This window comes from Nannospalax galili, unplaced genomic scaffold, assembly GCF_000622305.1.
Source record: "Nannospalax galili isolate Female #2095 unplaced genomic scaffold, S.galili_v1.0 scaffold409, whole genome shotgun sequence".
Lineage (NCBI taxonomy): Eukaryota > Metazoa > Chordata > Mammalia > Rodentia > Spalacidae > Nannospalax > Nannospalax galili.
Window position 1 is genome coordinate 1,227,828 of NW_008360308.1, and position 21,643 is coordinate 1,249,470.

The window sequence follows — 21,643 nt, forward strand, 5'->3', positions numbered from 1 at the left end:
GTGTGTGTGTGTTATTTTCTTGTATTAAAAAGCTCTGCTGGTCGGGTGGGTGGGTGGGCGGGCAGGAGGGCAGGCGACGCGGTCAGATGGAGGTGCCGTGGGAGGTGTCCAGAGCCTCTGGAAGGACGCCTCCAGGCACAGGCTGGAAGGACATGGGGATGGGGGTCTTCACTGGGCTCTGTCGGAATAGTCCCCCATTGGGTGACCTGTGTTTGCACTGAATAGAGGGCATGGTGGCCGAGCTGCTTAGCGGCAGTGGCAGGTTGCTGCTGGGCCCTGATGACAGTGTCCGGCTGGTGCCGTGGCTGCTTTGCTCAGGCAGAAAGGTGCTGACTGAGAGCTGGGTGTTCTGGTACTCCCGTGTGGGCTCCAAGGCCTGACTAGGAGCCAGACCCCCCATCTCCAGGGCAGAGAGCTCAATGGATGCTGGGGAAATTTGCTTGTGTGCAATGTCTTCATCCATGAGGCTGTTCATGCGCCGGTGCACTTGCTCCAGATTCACCTCTTTGTCCTACAGAGAAAGTACAGAAAGGTCAGAGGAAGTCCCAGGAGCACACGGAAGCCAGCTTGTTACAAACTCTGGACACCCAGAGGTACCAAACCTATTCAGCCTGCCGGACATAGTGTCTCTTATTGCTCCCACCGCCCCGCAATTGGATGGTGAACCCTCAGCTATCTGGGGAATCCATAGACTAGGACATTAGAGATTACATAGCAATGACCCTGCCAACAGGCATTGGCAGCCTCCTTCCTCCCTCTGCACTCATCTTTGACTCACTGACACACCCAGAAGCAACCCTTTGATAAGAGGTTTGAAAAGCTGGCAGAAACAGGAGATAAGTGGTGTGCCAGGAAAATAGAAGGAATGATGCTTGGTCCCTTAATATGCCCCATTCATTTGCTGTTTGAGTTTGCTACTCTCCAAGGCTTGAAACTGTTTCCCTTGCTCTGTATAAAAGGAGGATCAGGTTCAAGATGGTTCCACTGCCTCCCTGGTCACCAACCCCATGAGCGTTAGAGGCTACAGCAGAAGAGCAGCTCTAAGAGAGCCCACCCATGGCCTGCTCCCCCTGTGTTGAATCTCCAGGCTACCCCAGAGGAGGATCATGTTCTGATCCTAACTGGGTAATGGGGTATGGGTTTCTAAGTGGGGAGAGAGCTGGGGACAGTGAAGAAAGTGACTCACTGGGGTCAGCTTCTCTTAGGAGTCAAGAGGGCTCAAAGTTACCCAGATGGGTGATCCTCCCCCTTGATACTGTCTCATCATAGTGGATGGCATAGCAGATGTTTGGCTTATTTTTCTGCTCAAGAAAGAAAATAAAGCAGACCACTGTAACTCTTTTCAAATAATTTCATGTTACACTTTCGATGTCAGAATGAGAAAGAAGATGCCATCTGTTTCTTCAGTGCTCCCCATTGAATGGGACACAGATCAAGTGTCCAAGAAAAGAGTCATGTGAGCTCTCAAAAGAGGTTGGAAGTTGCAGGGTTGCTTGTGGCCCTGTGGGAGTCAGTGTACAAGATAAGATGGTGACTACTGCTGGTCTTTTCTGCTGTCAAACTCCAAGAAACATATTGTGTGAAAGCACATTTAACCTTGCCAGTGCTCTAGTGCTGATAACATATATTAGAGAATGGAATTCAACCTCTGTCCATGTTTTAGGTATCTTAGAAATACCAAGAAATTTAAAATTCTTGACATGCTTCCAAAAGAAGGAATTAGTCATCCAAAGTAGAGGCTGTTTCAGTGATCGCTTTGAGTTTCTAAGGGATATGGGACAGGAACTCCCCAGTAAGGAGACCACTCAGGATGAATGGCATGATCTTCCTCCACCCCTCCCCCTTCATATGAGTGTAGCAATCACAGAGTCAACATCAAGAAGCCTCAATTCAGCATTTCTTTGAGGGCAAAGAACTAAGGTACCCTGGAATTCACTCCCTGCCCCAACATTTTCTGGCATTGAGAAAAGCAGACTGCTACTGTCTAAACTTTCATGAGTTCATAGCTGGCACACAATCCTTGGGTTCTGGTGAGGCACTTACTATTATTCTCAGAAACTCTCCCCTGGCAAGAAAACTGACAATTTCTATAAGACAGTGGAGAACTCACTTCAGGCCAAGAGGAAAACTGATAACAAGAGCATACACTAGTTGGAGGGTGAGGCAACACCATGGCATTTGGCTTGGTGTCAGAGACAGAAATGACATTAGAAATCATTGGTTTCCCCTGAAGAGGAGCCACGAGTCTAATGATAAGAAGCTCCATGTAGGCATAGTTCAGCTCATTGGTGCTGGAAAGTCATCTTTGAGATAAGGACACTTCTTAGTGGCAAGTGATGGGGTGAAATGGAGGGAAATGGCTGGAGACATTTGGCCCCTACTAGGTAAATACCATCCATGAGATGTTTTTGATGACTCCTTCAAACATTTGTAAGCTGAAGATTCTCTTCAATTTATGAAGTTAACTCCCAACAGACTCACTCTAAGTTGAAAAAAAAATCACAATTTAGCAATATGTGTAATCTATCTATCTAACTTCCCAGATGGCTTCACTTAGCAACACAGTATTGCTGCTTTCTTCTGGTGATTCTGTGGCTAGACTGGAGCTGCTGTTCAGTATTTCCAGAGAATAGGACCACAGAGTGCTTACCTAGGAAATGATCAAAATTTGAAGTATAGTTTCTACTGATTACATATTGCTTTTGTACCACAGTAAAGGTGAAAAATCAACAGTTGAACCAGAGTAAATTGTAATTGAACTATCTGTATCTAGCTAACCAAATCCAAGTTCTTCTCTTAATTATCATAGTTGGGCTATCTCTGTGGAACTTTCCCCTTGTTGTGTGTTTCATGTTTTACTTTTGATTCTTCATGTAAAACTTTATAAATAGTATTTTATACTTATTATGTGTGTCTCTAGTGTCTAGAATCATTCCATATCAATGACTTTTTCGTAAATAAGTCTATAATACATTTGCTTTAGGGAGTTATTTGCTTTGGGGGGATTACTATCTGCAGTAGATAATAGTTTGTCAGGTAACCTTCTTACCTAGTGAATGAACAGTACCATCTTACAAACAACGACACTGGGACTGAGTCCAAATCCTAAACGAAGAATGGCTGGGGCTTCAGTTGGCAGCTGTAGTGCATCACTCAAATTTCTGTTCTGTGGTCATGCTCCTAGCTCTGAGGTTCTGGACCTCAGGACAAGCCCCAGCTCTTCCCAGCACCAGACCCATACCTTCAGCCTTCTCACGGGTGCCACAAGCTCCTGCTACAGTTTCTGATATGGGATATGACCTCTTTGTCTGTATCAGCAAAACTCAGTGCAATAACCATCATGGTGAATATTTGTATTCATAAACTATTTTCATCTCAAATGTACAAAGATCACAGGAAAGGCTGGAAAGTGGAGACAAGGAGAGAGAATTTCAGGTGCTTTCAGGTTCTGAGGGAAACAACATTTCCTTCTCTGCAGTCACAAAGCTTGGAGGATACTGGACAAGCTACGTGGTCTCACTATAGCCTAGAGTTTTCAAGGAAGGAAAATGGTGAGCAAGAGGTCCTAGGGAACCACTGGAAAAATTTCCAAGTTGCATAATCTTGCTTTTTCTTTCTTTTTATTTTCTCTGCAGGACTGTAAAGCCTCCACTGAGGATGGAAGGAACTACAGTTATCCAGTGGACCAATTTGTAGCAGGCAAGAAATAAGTGCCTTGGTTGTAGCTGTGTTTGCTCTGGATCTGAGAGGCTGAAGGGAGAGCCCTGGCCCTTTTGATCAGAGACAGGTAAGGCCTGGACCAGGACAGGTAGTCAGGAGGTATTTCCTATTTTATCAGGATTTGGAAATAGAGAAAAGATCGTTTCCAGTCTTAGAAGGGCGTGGGGAGACAGGGTTTGAGAATCAAGGGCACAGAAAGCAATGCTCTCTCTCTACTGCCTGGGGAGGGAAGAGAGACCAACCAAAATCCTACGAAGAAAAATGTGAGCCTCTTAGTTGAATGTCTTCACCACTGAAGCTCAGGGCACAAAATTGGAAGCAGTGGTGGACTGTGATGGAGGTAGGGCACAGATGTAAACCTGGCCTCTTAACGGAGCTGTAAAGATAGTGCCTGTGGTCAGGTACCACCAAAATACTCAGAATAAAGACTAATGTAAGGAGTGGGTGTTTATGAAGGAGAGAACTTGAAAATAGCTTCTTAAACTCACATAGCTTTTCCTTGCCTGCAAATCAAGGATGGATGGATCAGTTCCAAAGATTGCGAATCCATAGAGTGCAAATCAACTCCCAATTGTGCTTATCCATTAGCCTTTAACCTTTCTATGTCAGGATACACAGATGATGTTCACACCAATTGAACAAATTTTCCAGGGAGACCTTTCCATGCCAAATGGCTGTCAAGAATCCAACTTCCCCATACCAGTGGAACCTCTTTCTATGCAAATTCTATTATCCCAGTAGCTCCAACACAAAGACAAACCCTAGACATGAGAGGTCCATCAGAAGCCTCAGGTACTGGCTGGTTACCGCACAGAAACATGAATAGATCTGGTGCAAACGCATCCTGCCCTCCCTGGAAAAATTTGAAGCATCCCCAAGCTGCCTGCTCCTGCTTCTTGGTATGGAGTCAGAGCTGAGGAGCAGACAGCACAAGTCCACTTTATTTGAGACCTCGGAAGCTTTGTGTTCTTATATCAGCTGGGGCCACAAATTGAGCACAGGCAAGGTCATGTCTGGTTGAACCTTCTGCATCTCTAGCCAAGGAAAGAGGCATAAGTAATCAGCTTACTCAAGTAAAGAGTGACTTGAATAATTACCCATCTTTCAGACAAAATGGTCTAGCCTATAATGTTATGCAAATTCAAATAATGGGCTTTTTTATGTGAACTGCATCAGTTTATATCCTCATTATCCCAAGGTTTTGGTGTTCAGCAGGTAATGACAGCTGTGGAAAGAGACCTGGGAACTTATGGCTGCCTTCATTAATCTACCATAGGTAACTGACCTAGTCAAACATCCCTGAATATGACATAAAATTCATTGACTGCATTTACCCACATATCGGCTGGATTCCAGCTCTGCATTTCTCACCCCGTGTTAAGCATGACGACAGCAACAGAGGGTACCAGGGAACTTCTCTCAGGCATTGACTTGCAGAGATAAAGTTCTGTAATTAAGCTGCTGATCACCAATGTGGAAATAATACAGTGTATTGGAAAACGGTAATTAACTAAACTATCATCTATGTAACAGCCTGTTACATGTGGGACTCATTACAACTGAATTTGTTTGGAGTCCAGCATCCCAAGAGCTTCTACTTTAAGTTGGACAAGAACAAAACTAGGGCTGAGGGACTTCCCACTTGACCTGGGTGGTTGGTGGAAGAATTCTCCTGTTACCACTGAGACCAACCAGGTGGTAAGTGAGACCCAAACACTCAGAGTGATGCCACCAACACAATCCTCTTCAGTGATGCTAGGAACTGTGTCAGGTCTGAGAATCACAACTGGTTGAGAACGAAGAGGCTGGATGTCAAGACATTGATGTTAGCTTGGGAGATGATAGGTCATTTTTTTTTTAAGCATTGAGAAAGGGAATACAGGTCGGCTTGCAGATTTTGCTAGCCAGGGCAAGGAGAGGGAATAAACAAGCCTCTCTCGTGCCAGGTTGGAACAGCAGGACCCAGAAGAGTAAACTGAAGCCACTGGTGTAATGACTTACTCAAAGTCATACAACTCCTGGAAGAATGCAGCTAGCACTGGCTCTTAGAACACCTGGTGCCAAAACCTGGGTTCTTTCCCACCATGCCATGCTGTATGTACCCAGCCTCACCTTGGAAGGTTCATGCACACCTTGGCAGAAGGCTGGTGGAAGGTTTTCATTCTTGGAAGGATACAGAAACAAATATGGAGATTGTATAAATTAGAGTTTTCTAGAGCTCCTCAATATGACCCTTTGGAGACTGCGCCCAAGCATCTGTATTTATAAAAACCTCCAGAATTAATCATCTCTGATATGCAGCCAGAATTGAAAGTCATTGATCCAGCTGCAATGATTACACAACAATTTAGCATGAATAACATTTTCTTTATAGGAGCCCAGACTGGTTCACTCATTCAATAAATATGTTTGAGCTCCTACAACCAGATGAGCTAATGTTCTTGGTAAAGCATCCATCTTTGGTTCCTGGCACATAGAAGATGTTCGATACTTCAATTATATTCATCATCACTTAACAAGACTCCCTATGTTCCAGAGAGTGGGCAAAGTAATGTAAATGCAGAGGTGAGGAGATACTGGCAGGCTTGAAGAATAGACAGACAGGTAAATAACAACAAGGGAAGTGGGTAGTGGCCATAGGCAGGGGTGGCTTTGCCAAGACCTGGTTCTGAGATCCCAGGTGGTATGTAAGTGCTCCATGACTTCTTACCAGAAGGTCCTGAAATAAGGGTTGGAATGTGCTAAGCTGACCTTCCATAGCTATTAGTCTAAGCTCGGTTTTCAATAGAAGAGAAAATCCAGGGTTCAGAGGAACGCATGCCTTGATAGGAGCTGACCCAGGGAAGAACTGAGTCTTACCCTTCATTTTCAAAATCTAAAAAATGCTATGTAGAAACTTCTGATTCTGTACACCCTAAGAAAGCCCAGTGCCCTTGTCCTATGACAAGCCTGCTCTGGACCGCTGTAGGCAGATTCACTGTTCACTTGACAGCCCTGTCCTTCACTTCTAAGTCCCACTCTTCCAGGAATAAAGAAGAAAGCTTCCTCAGATATTATTGAAGAGTGTTAAGAAGGTAGCATGTAATTTATACAGCACAGGTGTGAAGGGAAAGGAGGTGTGGAGTTGAAGAGAGGACACATAACATCCTGTCACACATGGAGAGTGCTTTGAGGGGCATCTGAACAGATTATGGTGCAAGGATCAGAGAAAATGGGCAGTTGCGTTGGCCTGGCCTCCACCAGTCCCTGTCTGCTATGGAAACATGGAGAAAAGGAAGGACAGGCAAGACAGGAAGAAGCCAGAATTCCAACCTTCAGCCCAGGGATGGATGATTCATCTCTCAATCCTCATGTCAGCCTTCATTTGTGCAGTTCTCATCTTTATTTCATGAATATTTCATTCTCAGAGCAATGGCTCCACATCCCCCATAAATCTAGTGGGTGGCTCTTTACTGCCTCCTGAGAGCTTGGTGCACTCACCTGCATTGGGTAACTACATAATTGTCTGATTCCTCAGAAAAAATATGAGCTCAAATGCACATGAATATTAAGGGGTTGAGCACACATTACTACTCTTGCCCAAGTAGGTGTCTAAACTCTGAAGACATCACAGCACAACCCATTAAACACAGCTTGGGCTCCACCCAAAGACAGGTTTCTGGCTCTTAAGAAATATAGCCAGTGTTCCAAAATGAAACATTCCAAGAGTTCCCAGACATCCTCACCTAATTGCAATGCTGCTCCATAAAACATCAGCAACCAGCAATATGAAGATCTAGATTAAATACCATCGTTATTTCCCCCAAGGCTTTAAAAATATACTTATAAATATTATCATTTCAGACCATTCCCTGTTCCTAGTGGTGAGGATCAAAGCCCTTACCATACCATAGAGATAGTGGGAACAGACCCAGTCTTCTCCAGATCCTTTGACTGGCTTCTTCCTCATGCCCTCACTTCCTGTTAACTCTTTGTTCACCCTGTCCAAAGTGCGACTTCCATCTCACCTCCATCCAGTTCAAGGGTTTATGCCAGTTCTCAACTCTCCATATTAACATCCTCAAGCCCCTCCAAGCTCCCCTGCCTGCCAGCTTTCACTAAGCACTACACTAAGTACTTCACTAAGCCTATGCTGTGGCCCCACCATGTATTGGCTAGGCTGGGGCCTCTCTGTACTCCAGTAGTCCTCACTGCTCACTTCAGCCAGAACAACAGGACGGAGACTGGTCGGCTCCGCAGTATCTTCCCATGAGAAGGTACAATCCCTGAAGGGACAACTTCATTTGAAAATTAGAAACCTGTAAGAGCAGGAAAACCCACACAGCTGTCTTGAGGAGTAGCAGAAGTGGGGGATGAACGGCAGTTACTGCCCCCCCATGTCATTCTCATTTCATTCTATCTGGATGTGTGCTGACACCCAAGCAAGGAAGCCCAAGCTTGGAAGCACACCCAGTATGTTTATTCTCCCATATCAGAGACCCTGAACTTTTGTAGAAGTAAAAAGGTAAGAGGCTGACAAGGGAAGATGTGCACCTGTCAAGCTACTCATCTCTTGGTCTTCTGGGCTCTCTTTGTGCCTGCACCTTCCTGTCCCTGTCTCTCTTTCTATGACTGGAATGATCACTAAACTAAGGGATATAGCAGGATAAGTCTCACAATAGGCAAGGCCTCCCAGTTCAAAAACTAAACAAATAAATAAAACATATCCTTCCCTGCGCTTGGCTAGTGGCATGAACTTGAGCCCACGTCCCTGCCCACACTAGCCAGGAGAACCACCTCCATGACAGTGCAATAGGCACCCACCTGGAACCGTCCCCTGCTCCCCTGACCTAAGAGGCATTTGTGCAGAGGAAATCAAGTAGCTGACTGAGGAAAAAGCCAAGACTGCAAGCAAACAATACAGACAAGGGTCAGCCAGTGACTCCCCCATCCTCCCTGTTCTTACTGAGAATGGCTCTGGGATTACCCACCCTGCCTGCCTGAAAGATGCTCCTGTGTACATAGATCTGGGTGATGATGACAGGAAAGGTGGTCTGAGCATGACGTGGAAGGGAATGAGATACTTCAGCTACAGAGGACGAAGGCTCCTCCTTAGATCTGCTCATCAGAATTAAGAGACGGTCCCTCCCAGTGGTGCTTTTAATATAAAAATGTCTGATTTAACACGGTCCAACTTGGCATGGAGCCTTCAACCATTCCTTTCAGTGAATTCCCCTCAAACTCCTTTCTTTCCTTCCTGTGGTTTAGAGGTGACAGGAGAGGCACTGAGGAGGTGACAGAACCAAGCCGCCTTCCCTCTTTCTAGGGAGATTTAGAAGAAGAGGCAGGAGACGAAGATGGATGCTCTTAGGACACTTTAGTGCTGACTCAGCAGTGCCCTCCTGCTAGAGGAGAACAGTCCAGACAACAGAGCTTATTGCCTGAAATGAGTAGTGACTCAGAGGCAGAGACAGGCGGGCAGCCATCATCGTCCTTGTCAAGAACTCCCTTACAGACTGATGGATGAGGTTGTAGTCACCCAATCACAGCATATCTCTGAGATGGATGCCAGGATGAACCACCTTACCATTCGTAGATACTAATTCCTAATCTCAACCAGGCTGAGGGAGGTTGTGTGGCTCTTCCCTCCTCCTTCCTGTTCTTCCTTCCTGCCCCAGCTTATCTTGCCTTGCCCCCTGACCCTCCACCTGAAACGGACTTGTCTTATGTCACCTGAATCTCCAGTAAAACAAAACTGGACAAAACTCTTAAACCAGAATGCTTTTAAACAGGATGTTGGTTGCTTTACAACTTCCTGTTTGAGATTTATCTCTGGGAGCCCCAGCAGAATCTATAAGCAGAGCTCCAATTCCTGATGAAGCCAAGGTGTTTGTGGCAGGCAGTGACAACTAACGGGTGGAGTAGCTGGGCTTGTGTCACAAATGCCCGAGCATCATCCCCAAATGACACTCTTTACCACCATCTTTTAGGGAAACTGTCTCTGACGGCTTCATTTTGAAAAGTCAGAAACCAAGCTTGAAGAAAAAACACCTAAGAAGAAGGGAGTGCAAAGGGAGAGAGTGAGCTCGAGCTGGCACACGGAGGAAGGGAAGAATTCAGAACCTAGGGTCTGGAAAGAGTTCCAGTGTACCCTGAGGTGGTAAAGCTGTGTCCTACAAGAAGGAGGGAGAAAGAGGGGAAAGGGTGGTAGGAGGGGGCAGGGACCCCTCACTCACTGGGGTCACAGGGCCTATGGCTCTGGGTGAGACCCCAAAGAGAACCAAGAAGGAATGCGGGCTCCTCTCTTACCCTACAGGTGGTCTCTCCAGGTCAGGGTGGAGGCACATGAGTGGGGCAGGGTGGGGAAGGGCTCTCTGGCGCTGCCCACGCTGTACCTGCTCTATAGATAAATACAGGACTTTAGTGGCCATGAATGGCCCCTTGGTACTTGGTACAAACATGAAAACATCCTCTACATTTTCTCTCTGGCTTTACAAACAAAGTGAAATCATGAAACAATCCCCCAGTACCCAACACTGCTGTGTTCAGACAAGGTAATTCAGGGAAATACTAACTAGAAGAAAACCACCCACTAAATAGATGGCCCAGGGGGGACACCCCTGTCTCCAGGCTATGGCACAACTCAGAGGGTACTGACCTCTTTTGGTGTCTCCTGGTGGCACCGGTTGCTGTTCCACCATAACTCCAGGGCAGCCACCAGGCAGGCAAGTAGGAGGCCAATGGCCAGGATGCAGAAAACCCCAGCAAAGCTATGCAGCTTAAGGGATTTGCCATCAGCTTGAGTGCTAGAATGGCTGGTAAGGTCACAGCGGCCTGTGTGTGGCCACCACTTCTGCTTGAGCACATCCAGGTCCCCTGTGTCCTGCAGCTCCAGGATCCTGCAAGACACAACACATGTGAGCTGTACCCACTGACTTAATCAACTTAACAATGGGGTGGGTCCCTGCCTGCCATGCTGACCCCACCACGGACAGCTTTGAGCCATCACAGTGGTTTTCTGCCTCAGCTTCCCCCACAATCCATTATGTATCCTGCATCAGAGTGCTTGTCACAGAATACGTATTAGGGTTTGTGTCTCCCTCCTCAAGCCGCCAGTGCTGTATTCTCACATCCCAGCCCAGTAGTCACGGGCAGAAGTCCAGTGGCAAAGTACGTTAGGTCTTTCATACACACATTGAGCTAATGTGCGTAATATAAAATGGGGACACAGAAATGAACTAGACAAATACCCAAAATGTGAATTTATGATGCTCACAGTCATAAAAATGCTTTCATTCAAACCTGAACATCTGAAAATCGAGCATCCTTAATTCAAAAGCCTGGAATTCAAAATAGTTCAAAATCTGAAACGTCTTGAGCACCTGCATGATGCCACAAATGGAAAATTCTACATTTGACTTCTCATGGTTCAAAAAACACAACTTTCTCTTTATGCACAAACTTATTTGAAATAATATAAAAGAATTGCTTGTAGCCTATATGTATATGGTGTTTATGAAATGTAAGCAAATTTTGCATTTGGACATAGGTCCCATTCCTAAGATATCTCAGTTACATCTATGTAAATATTTCAAATGGGAAAAAAAATATCCAAACTCCTGAACACTTTCTGTCCCAAGCGGTTTGGAAAAGGTGGCCTTTTCTACTTGCCTAGCCTATGTCTCTCCTAGTAGGATTTGCATTACCCTCATTAATTCATTTGATTTGAGAAGCCCCTGCACCGCGCCAAGTACGATGCTCAGTGCTGCTTAGCTTGTGGTCTAGAGACACAAAGAACAGCCCCAAGACAATTACAGCCATCAGCGACAAGACTGATGAACACAAGAAAGTGAAAGCAGATGGAGGGGGTGGCTTAACCTGGAGCTCGAGAGAGAGGCTTGTAGAGGGAAGTGAAACCTGAAAGATGATCAATCATAAAGCAGCTCATAGTGGCCGAGCAGCTTCTGGGTCCCAGGAGGTATCTCTCCTGAGAGCTAAGCAGATCATGCTGAATCTTCAATGCCAACCCTCTAGGATAGTTATTTCTATTTCCTTATTTTTATAGAGAAGGAAATTGAGGTATGGAGAGAGAGGGAGAGAGAGAGAGAGAGAGAGAGAGAGAGAGAGAGAGAGAGAGAGAAAGAGAGAGAGAGACTTTCCAAAGTCACTCTGAGGTTGGCATGCACTAAGAATGGAAGATGTGTGAACGTCCTGTCTGGTGCCAAGGACTCATCATAGATAAGTAGCTATAACATGATAGTGAAGCGGAGAGTGGAGCATGAGGATGAGGGAGGTGTAGATGAGGACAGTGAAACAGGTAGAGCCCAGGAGTCTGGGTGTGTAATGGTGGGGCAAGTCCCCCTAATAGCTTCTGCTATTGCAGTATTTTGTTGATTCCCTCTTTAACCAGGGACTCTAAACAGTGAGCTGTAACTGGTAGCTTCACTATTCAAAACACCCACACTTTTCCATTTGATAAGTAGGTCTGTTTGAGTCTGGTCCATGGGGATATCTACAGTGACCACTTTGGGCTCTGGTCATGTACAGTTAGAGAGCAGCAGTGGTTTAACTGGATAGCTGTGTAGTCTCTGCCCTGGACTTGTACCTATGGATCTGAGGCTGTGCTCACTTACCTTACATGGACTTGCGTCTGAAGGGCACAAAGTGTTATAGCCTGAGAGGGTCCCTGGATTTGTCAGCATTATGGGTTCAGCATAGCACAATCTCTTATTGACTGGGAAGGAGATGGCTCACTACAAAGAATAGGCTTTGAATTTATCTCTGTGTTACTGGACAAGAGACGTGCTGCTAAGCCCCACTGATCTGTGGTCCTCACTCTGATAAGTAGGGTAGCAGCTATGGGTAGGGCCAGGGCATTCTTTCCATATTTTCCTTGTACAAGTCTAGCGGATATCAAAACAAAGGCCATTAGCAAATGCCTGTTCCATCAAGGAATGTGTGAATGTATTCACTAAATAATGAAAACTAACCTAAACTGAAATGGCCATGGTGAGGTCAGAACAACATCCAGCAAGTTACCAGAACAGTGATAGTACCCAAAGGCTTAGAATGTGGCTGTATGTAAAGGACTTTGTCACTGAGGTAAAGACATGATTCACATGTGCATTAGTGTGGTTTGTGGCTATTCTCATAATGTCCTGAGCACCACAACTCCCTAGAATGATACGTTTCATGGTGTTCTGGGCTGCTACAGTGTCTCCCTCACTATCTCACATGACTTTTGTCAGTTCCAGAAAGTTGTGTGTCTGGATGACCCTGGATTTCATTAAGCTTCTGTTGGCAAGGGAAGTACGATAAGATTCCTGTAACGTTATAGGAACTGTCATGTAGATATGCAAAGTGTCAAGTCCTGGAGCAGGCTTGTGGTTGAACTGATGGCTCACTATGAAGGCACAGAGCTTTGGGTTTGTGGACAGACTCGGCACTGATGGATATTAGTTCAAATCCAGATTCTGAACTTCTCAACCTTAGGTCCCTCATCACTAAAATCCGATGTTAAATAAAGGTACCAACTCAGTGGTCATTAGCTAAAAACCAGATTAAGTTAACAGCTTCCATAGAAAGTCGTTAGTTGTGCAACTGGATGGCCAGAATGACCAGCTGCCTTATCAGGTCAGTCTTCACAAGAGCTACCTCTTAACAGCGTAGGGGCAAATTGCTTATTCTGCTTGGATTCACCTAACTGCCTGCAAAGCAACTCAGTGTGTTTATCTTGTTTCCTCAAGGGTTGGAAGGAAGAATCTATATGACTTGCCTTAAGCTTCCAACAGAAATTGTCGATGCTGCTCTTTGGCTCTGGGTCACTAATAATCATGGAGACGATACTGTTTCTGCAACAACTGGCTGTTTTCCAAAGGTCAAGTTTTGGCCTAGGGGATGATGAGGCCCTAAAGAGACCAAGGGGTCTGATCTCAAATTCCTGAGTGACATCAGGCATGCAGCTTAAATTCACTGACCTTGTCTCCCTACATTCATCTTTTATGACCAGTCTTATCCCAGAAAGAATATAAGGCAATTTATTGGAAAGCACAGAATAAAATGAAAACAAATTAAAAAGGAAATGTAAATATAGAAGCAAGAGGAAAAAAAAAAAAAAACAAGTCATGGGCACAAAATACCTTCAAGAGCAAGACTAAAACTAATGTGTACTGTAATAACCCACACTCCTACGTACAGGGAATCCAAAGCGATAATAGCCACTTCCTAAAGCCAGTTGTTCTATTTTCCAGACAGATATAATTGCAGGTACTTTCCTTTATTCAATAGTTGTGGAGCCTGCTACACAGTAGGTTCTCAATAAATGGCTATTAAGTTGCTAAACATTTATCGAATGCCCACTCTGCATGCTGTGGTCTGCACAACTACTGTAGCACATAACCCCCACCACACATTCACATCTATATCCTGGACTCCACCAAAGCAAGGATATAGCTTTAAAGTCCTAGGGTGAAGGGAAAGACAGTTATGGAAATTCCACATAAGGTTGGGGATCTGCTAGTTTTACAGGGGCCCTTTTTCTGCAAATGATATGGTACGCTCCCCCTTGGACCAGCCCCCTTCAGTCCTCTGAGACATACTTGAGCTGAAGGCAGTTAACAATTCTGCTTTCACCATGCAACAGAGTCTCTTCTGTGACCACTGACAATAGGAAGTTCAGAACAGTGATCTGACTATTCCCCTAAAAGCAGACACCTGTATCTTGGGGTTAAAGGTTGATACCAGCTTAGAGGAGGCTGCACAGTAGAGGCACATGACCATACTGCAGAACAACACAACCCACTGAGTGCACAGCCTTCTGATGGGAGCAAAGAGAGATGAATTATTTCTTGCCAGAAAGACATGTAATCTCCACTGGCCACTTTTCCTTATGGTGATCACTGGGATGGGAGGGAGAGGACAGAGTGTTCGTGAGAGGGATTTTGATAGAGACTTCAAAGTCACTGAGTGGAAAGATCATATGTGGACCTGTTTCACAGTTAGCCTGCTCTCTGGATCCCCACTCTTCCATTCTGGTCACGGTCCACTACCCTCTTGAGCCATATAAAGAACATCTATATAATTCCTTCTGCACCCGGGAAGCTATTGGCACTAGAGGGGGCAGAGCAGTACATCCCACTCATCTCTGCTTTGTCCAAGCTGAGGATTTTTATATCCTCCTCCGACCTGACACTCTGGCTACCCTGATTCCATTTAGCAGTCAAGTAGAGAACAAGGATTCCTAGTCAATATCTGCTTTCTTCTTTCTCCAGTTCATTGACACTCAGAACACTGAGCAGAGCCAGGACAGGGGCCTCTAACCTCCCATTGCTGGGCCTGGTACATCTGTGAGCACTGTCTTGGGAATCAGTGGTTCTTAGGGTGTTGCTACTACATTGGCCCCATGGGTTCCCTTATAATCTGTTCCACAGAGATGTTCACAGGTTGATAGTCTGCAACTTCCCTGCATCTCCCATCTAAGAAAACCAACTCGTATAAACTCCAAAAATGCCGTTGTGTTTTGAATCCTGGAGAAAAGCAACTCTTTCTTCCTCTCTTTCATCTGAAAAACTGAGAAACCACTCCTCCTCTTCTCCTGTCATTGCCTCTCCTCCAGAGAGCAATGACAGGCACAGAATGTGAACTTGATGACATTCTAGAGAAAATCTAAAACCTTGTTTACCTTCCCTGGTCCTATTTCTTTACCAAGCTTTGCAAGAGAGACAGTAATTGCAAATAAACCCTCCTTCCCAAACTTCTACAAAGGGGCTGAGGTTTAGATGCTTCTGAACAGAAGGATCAACTTGGGACATCCAGAGAGTAGGAAAGGAGAGGTAGTAGGGTTTGTAGGTCCAGCAGTAACATGAGCCTGGCATGGGAGCTCAGGAGAGCTGGCTGCTGTCAGAGTAAGGAATAGAACTCTCTGAATTACGGGTGATAAAACAGATGGTCTTTAAGGACTTTTTTGTCTCCAGTTAGATATTCTTCAGTATAGGCATTCATGTGTTGATTGGCCAACTGGTAGTGGTCCCTAAGCCTGGCACTGAGTGGGCTTATTCATATTGATGCTGCTGCTGCCTCTTGGATTTTGATGGACCAAAGTAGAACCTTCTCTTAGAGCTTCCTCGCTGATTCTTCAATTCTACTCCCCTCACTCTGCAGGATGCCACCTCACAGAAATGTGCAATTTGAAGGTCCAAGGCTAGACCACCTTATGGACAAGAGTTCCTGCTGACAGACTGGCTACTAGGAAAAGTTCACCAAGTTTGCCCATGCCTCTCAGTTCTACCCTCCCTGCCCAAGGCCAGGTCATTCATTAGTCAAGGACCAAGATAAATTGCTATGAAAGAAAATGGGAGTGGGATGAGGAGAGGTTCTTGTTCAAAGGAAGTCCAAGCACCCTGATAAAGCACGTGGGAACTTGATCTTGTCTAAGGATCCAAAGCTATGCAGGCTTAAGGGACAAACTGACACCAGCAATCACTTGGGAAACTACAAAGAAATGCAAATTAATTATCAGATGATGGAGTATAAACTTAGTAACCTATTATGATCTGGGGAGAATGGGGAAGGCAGGAAATGAGTGACTGTCTTCTCTCCACAAAAAAAGAGCCAGCAAGGTCCATTCCTCTCCCCCAGTAAGCAGCACCTTTTTGGGCCAGGAAACTCCTGATCCAAAATCCGTAGGCCCCATTGAGTCATGTGCAGATGAACATGGAGACATTCCCCTTTTCTGACCCTGTTGCTTCAAGTTTTCATGTTGAAGACTGATACTTTAAAGTTAGATTTTTATAAATGATTTATCTGGCTAACTCTCACTTTTCCTATATGCCTCAGTTGTCACCACTGGGAAGTCCTCCTGGGTCCAGTCAGATGCTCTCTTCTACTCATAATAAACTGAGGTCATGACCATCACACTTGGAATTCGAGCATATGACCTACTCAAATCACCATTCTGCCCACACTATTACCTTCCTGGGAAGGGACCATGCACTTCTTTTTTTCAGTCCCCAAACCCCAAACCCATGTAGGGCCCATCAGGAGGTATGGAAGAAGATGCATTGAAACATACCTACCTAATCCTTAGAAAGATATGAGGAACACGTATATTTATGCCAGATGTTATATCCTAAGAGGAGGCTATCCTCCCACCCCAGCTACCAGAGTCTCAAGGCTACTGGAGTTATCTTATCGACTGTGCCTACCTCTGGGAGAAGAGGTCCCTGTAGGGACTGCCATGCTGCAGGGCAATCCCATAGCCTTTGCTGCTGATGCTGTTGCCGATGACAGTCACTGAGCAGTCGTCGTCCGTCAGGGCCGCATACTCCACCACAGCTACATCCCACAGAAAGGCGTAGTTTCCCTTCTTTGCCTGAAAGACCCAAATCACCATGAAGTCCAGTAGGCCTGTTTGGATATGCTACTTTAAGGCAGTGAGACATCTCAAGGGTGGGATCTGAGGGCCCTCCTACCCTGAGACTGCACAATAAACTCTCCTAGCATTTTCTGACTTACCGATGGCACCCCTGGTTGATGCCATCCATCTTAACTATATTTGAAAAGCTATGTAGGCTATATCTATATCTCAAAGAACAGGTGGAGAAGATGAGCTGCCTGTGGGTCACAGTGGCATGAACACATTTCTCATAGTAGGGGGCATGCCAAGAGTTACACACCCAAGGACAGATTTTCAGAGCAGAGCTGTAAAAAAGCATATAATAGCACAGGGATCAATAATAAGCTCCTCCCTGGAGAACACAGATCCTGAGGAGATGGTCCTATATCGTATTCACTTACTTTTATTTAGAACCCATTGCCTGTGAAGATGAGCAATGTCATGGGTCCAGTGCCCCTGGGTGGCCACGATGGACTGAATACCAAACATAAATACATGTCTAGAGCCAGCTCTGCAATGGAAGAGCCCGTTAGGGACAGGGCCCTGATGGTTTTGGTGACATGCAAGGCTTCTGCCACTTGCTTTTCACTACCTATGCATGAGAAGAAGCACACATGCACACGCACACACACAATGCACATACATATATGCATTTTACTTCTTTCTTTTTTCTTTTAGAAGGGATTTGAAACAGGATAGTGCTATTTGACCTATGCTGACCTTGAACTTGATCCTCCTGCTTCAGCCTCCTGAGTGCTGGGATTACAGGCATGGAAACTATGCCCAGCATGTCTACTTACATCTGTGCACACATGAGTGTGTGTATGTGTGTGTGTGTGTGTGTGTGTGTGTGTGTGAGAGAGAGAGAGAGAGAGAGAGAGAGAGAGAGAGAGAGAGGCGAGTTTCTGGCATCAGTATTTTCATACAGTGTGATGGTTTCAGATTCTTCCCTCAGGAATATGCTTGTGTCCCCAACTAAAGTCCTACCCCCTTCCCCAGCCAACCACAGTGGATAATCGATTCTATCTTAAGCAATAATTCTAACTATGACTAGAATTTGGGCACTCAGAAGGAATGTGAACTGCTTTCCTTCTTGGAAGGAGATGCAAACCAGACATTGTCACTTGGCTTTCTTAAAATAGTGCATAATGTTTTTCATGCATCAAAGTATCTAGTTTCCATTCTCTAGTGAACACACAGATGCCTCTTGCCTTTTTTGTCCCTCCCACCATGGCTCACACCAGAATGCTGGAAAACATCAGTGTGAGGTTGATAATATTGCTGAAGCACTACAGGAAAAAATAAATAAAACGAGCAAGCTATGGGGCTCTTGGCATCGTTGAAGGCACTGTACCCAGCTCCAGCCTTTGTTGAGTTTTCATGTTCCCTGGGATTCTTCGTGGATGCTTGGGCAAAAAATCTGGTTTCTTTGTTTTTTTCTTTTTTTTTCTTTTGGGGTTGTGTAATTGAGACAGTATCTCACTATATAGCTCAGACTGGTCTTGATCGAACTCTTGACCCTTCTATCTTAACTTCCAAAGCAATGGGATTACAAATAAACACCACCACACCTAGCAGGATTTTTCTGCTTTCAAGGCTCAAACTGCCCATAACCCAGAATGTCCCATATACTTGCCAGTCTTTCCATCAGAAAGATATGTGGGCAGGCTGTGACCTCCTGTGCTTAGAATTGGCTGCTCCCAGCCTTTCATACAACTTTGCCCAGCCACCTTGGATGAAATGACATACACTTATGTCGCCCATTGCCTTTCACCTTGGGAAGCAATTCAAATATTATACCAAAGCCTCACTCCTCAGCCAATCCAATTTCAGAAGCCTTAAAGGACTTTGATCCAGGTTGCAAAATTATACACATCTCTCTCCCTCCACACAGGAAGATAACAGTCTTTGAAATTTTTTCCCGCTGGCAAGCAAGTTTTCCCATGAAAAGATATAAATTTTCAACCTCTTAGTAACCAAGTTTCTCAGCAAAATGTTGACTTATGATCTAATATTTGGCTTTAGTCAGACTTGGGAACATTTCACATCCAGGCTCGCAATTCAACATGACAATCAGACACTGTTATTTGTACGATTTCAAAAGGGCATGTCATGTTGAAGGAAGAATTAGTATCAGCTTCGTTTCTACCTCTCAAGTGATGTTGTAAGAAAAAAGAAATAATCTGGCTCAGGCCAACTGGAAACTGACTCTGAGAAAGACCCCAGTGCCATTCAGATGGGCACCTGGATTCATTCAAGCCATAAGTCTGTGAGCGTGCAACGTATAGACTCAGAGACAGGCAAACACAGCTGCAAGGAAGAGGCTGCATTTATAGCCCTTGGGGACTGAGCTGGAGGGGACACAGCATCTGAAAACCATGATGGTAGTACCCTTGCCACCATTCTCTGCTACCTCAGACTGTTATCCAGAAGAGAAAGAAAGAAAGTGCTTTCTTGGCCTGCTGACTGATTACAGATATTCAATGTTCCCATTTATAAACAGTGACTAAATCGACCAGTGTATTTCTTGTGTTTGCATGAGGAAGTATGTGGTTAGATTCCCAATCTACCTGATAATACCACAGCAAGAAGACTTGTAGAAAGAAATATGACACATTCTGTGATAGGACCAAGTCAGAAGTTACAAGTCAGAAGTTACAGCTGCAGAGGAAATAGCCAGATTAGGGCTCTCTCCTTATAGCATAGTCCTTGTTCTGAAAACATCTCTTCTTCCCTTCCTCAGTCTCCTAGTCCACATTTCTCAGTCTTATACTGAGGGTGATGCAGCATCAAAATCTACCCTTGAAATCTCCAGGACCACTTGTGTCTAGGAAAACATTTTGGACCTTGAAGATGACTCCATAATCTTTCTGGTATATCACAAAGGCTGCATGAGACACAAGCCATCTTCAATATGACCATTCACCATGAAAATTTCAGATGCAACTGAGATAAGTCAAAACAGACCTGGGGAGATGGCCGTCAGCAAACTGACTACTGTGCAAGCATGAGGACCTTAGTTCACATCCCCAGCACCCATGTAAAAGTCAGGTGGAGCAGTACACACCTGTAATCCCAGTGCTGGGGAAGTAGAGACAAGAGGATTCCTATGCCTTGCTGGCCAGCCAGTCTAGGAAAATTGGTGAGCTCCAGGTCCCAGTGAGAGACTGTCTCAAAAAATAAGATGGAGAGCTATTGAGAAAGATCTCTGGCTTTCACACTCATACATACGTACTTACATGTGCATACATATATACACATACACACACACACACACACACAAAGTCAAAGTACCTCCACCCTCTTTGGCTCTGTTACCTTATGCAGATCCCCCTTCTTGCCTTTTTGCTGAATGATCTTCACCCTTCCTTTAAAAAATCCAAGATGTACTTCCTTTTCAGATCAGAATCCGTTTTCCATATGAATTCTAATAGTTATTAATCGTCTTCCTTATTTTGTGCTGTTTATTCACAGGTTTGGTCTTCTCATATGGAAAATACCTAAGATATCAAACTTCTGAACCCAGGAGAGCCAAGAATCTCTTCTTTCCTGTCCCTCTAATTTTGAGTGTTTTGGTTTGAATGTGAACTGTCCCCCATAGGCTCATATTTCAAACACCTGTTCTCTTGCTGTTTAGGGAGACTTTGGGACCTTTGAGAAGTGGGGTTCATGGAGGGGAGTGTAGATTACTAGCACCAGGACTTTGAAGGCTATGCCCAGCCCCTGGTTCTTACCTTGCTCTTTGCTTCCTTGCCCATTATGATGTGAATTGTTTCCACTACATTTCCTTGTCAAGAACTAATCTGTTCTCTCATGGTTTCCCTGCTATATTGAACTGAAATCCTTTGAAACTATGTGCTACAATCAAGTTCTCCTCTATTAAGTTTCTTGTGGCAGATATTGTGGTCATAGTATTGTGAAGTAACTAATACAATATTCTCACTCTATTCCCAGATTCATTTCCCTCCTCTGGCCTCAGCCTCTTGTCCAGTCCTTCATTTCTTTGGGAGAATATGTTTATCATTCATGTCCAAGTCTCACCACTACAGGTCTATTTCATAAACCTTTCACACTGGGAGACTGAATATTTGGTCAGTTGGTAGCGTTCTTTGGGGAGGTTATGGAACATTTAGGAGATAAAATCTTGATAAAGGTTGACTTTGGAAGTTCATAGCCTCACCCTAATTCCAGTTCACTTTCTCTGCTTCTTACAGGTGGTTGAGGTGTGATCTCTTAGCTTCTCGCACCAGCCACCTGCTGCCATGCCATCTTCACACTGTGGATGTTTTCTTTGAAATTTTAAGCCAAAGTGAAATATTCCTTCAATAACTTGCCTTTGGTCATGGTGTTGCATCACAAAAACAGAAAAGTAACTAACTCAGAAGTTGTTACCAGATAGTGGAGTATTACTGTGAAGAAACTGACCATGTTGTTATTTTGAAGGCAATTGAGTGCTACAAGCAGAGCTTAATGGGCCATTCTAATAGAAGTCTGGAAGATGATAGTGCTGAGAGTAATGTGGATGGTGGAAGTCTGGCTCATGAGGTTTCA

General features: G+C 44.8%; 1 protein-coding gene across 2 annotated transcripts in view; it reads right to left on the reverse strand.

Annotated features, from left to right (window-relative positions):
* Window positions 1-21,643, reverse strand: part of Grid1 (glutamate ionotropic receptor delta type subunit 1) — an 829,150-nt gene that overhangs the window by 227 nt on the left and 807,280 nt on the right. Inside the window, exons 14-17 of one of the 2 annotated variants that reach the window (XM_008824433.3) lie at window positions 16,902-17,068; window positions 10,358-10,598; window positions 10,009-10,099; window positions 384-511 (exon numbers count right to left, since the gene is read on the reverse strand). In XM_008824433.3, the coding sequence (XP_008822655.1) occupies window positions 10,010-10,099; window positions 10,358-10,598; window positions 16,902-17,068 (498 nt within the window). In that variant the 3' untranslated portion in view covers window positions 384-511; window position 10,009. Of the gene's footprint in view, window positions 512-10,008; window positions 10,100-10,357; window positions 10,599-16,901; window positions 17,069-21,643 lie in introns of both variants that reach the window. The other variant, XM_008824432.2, reaches the window with a different exon arrangement.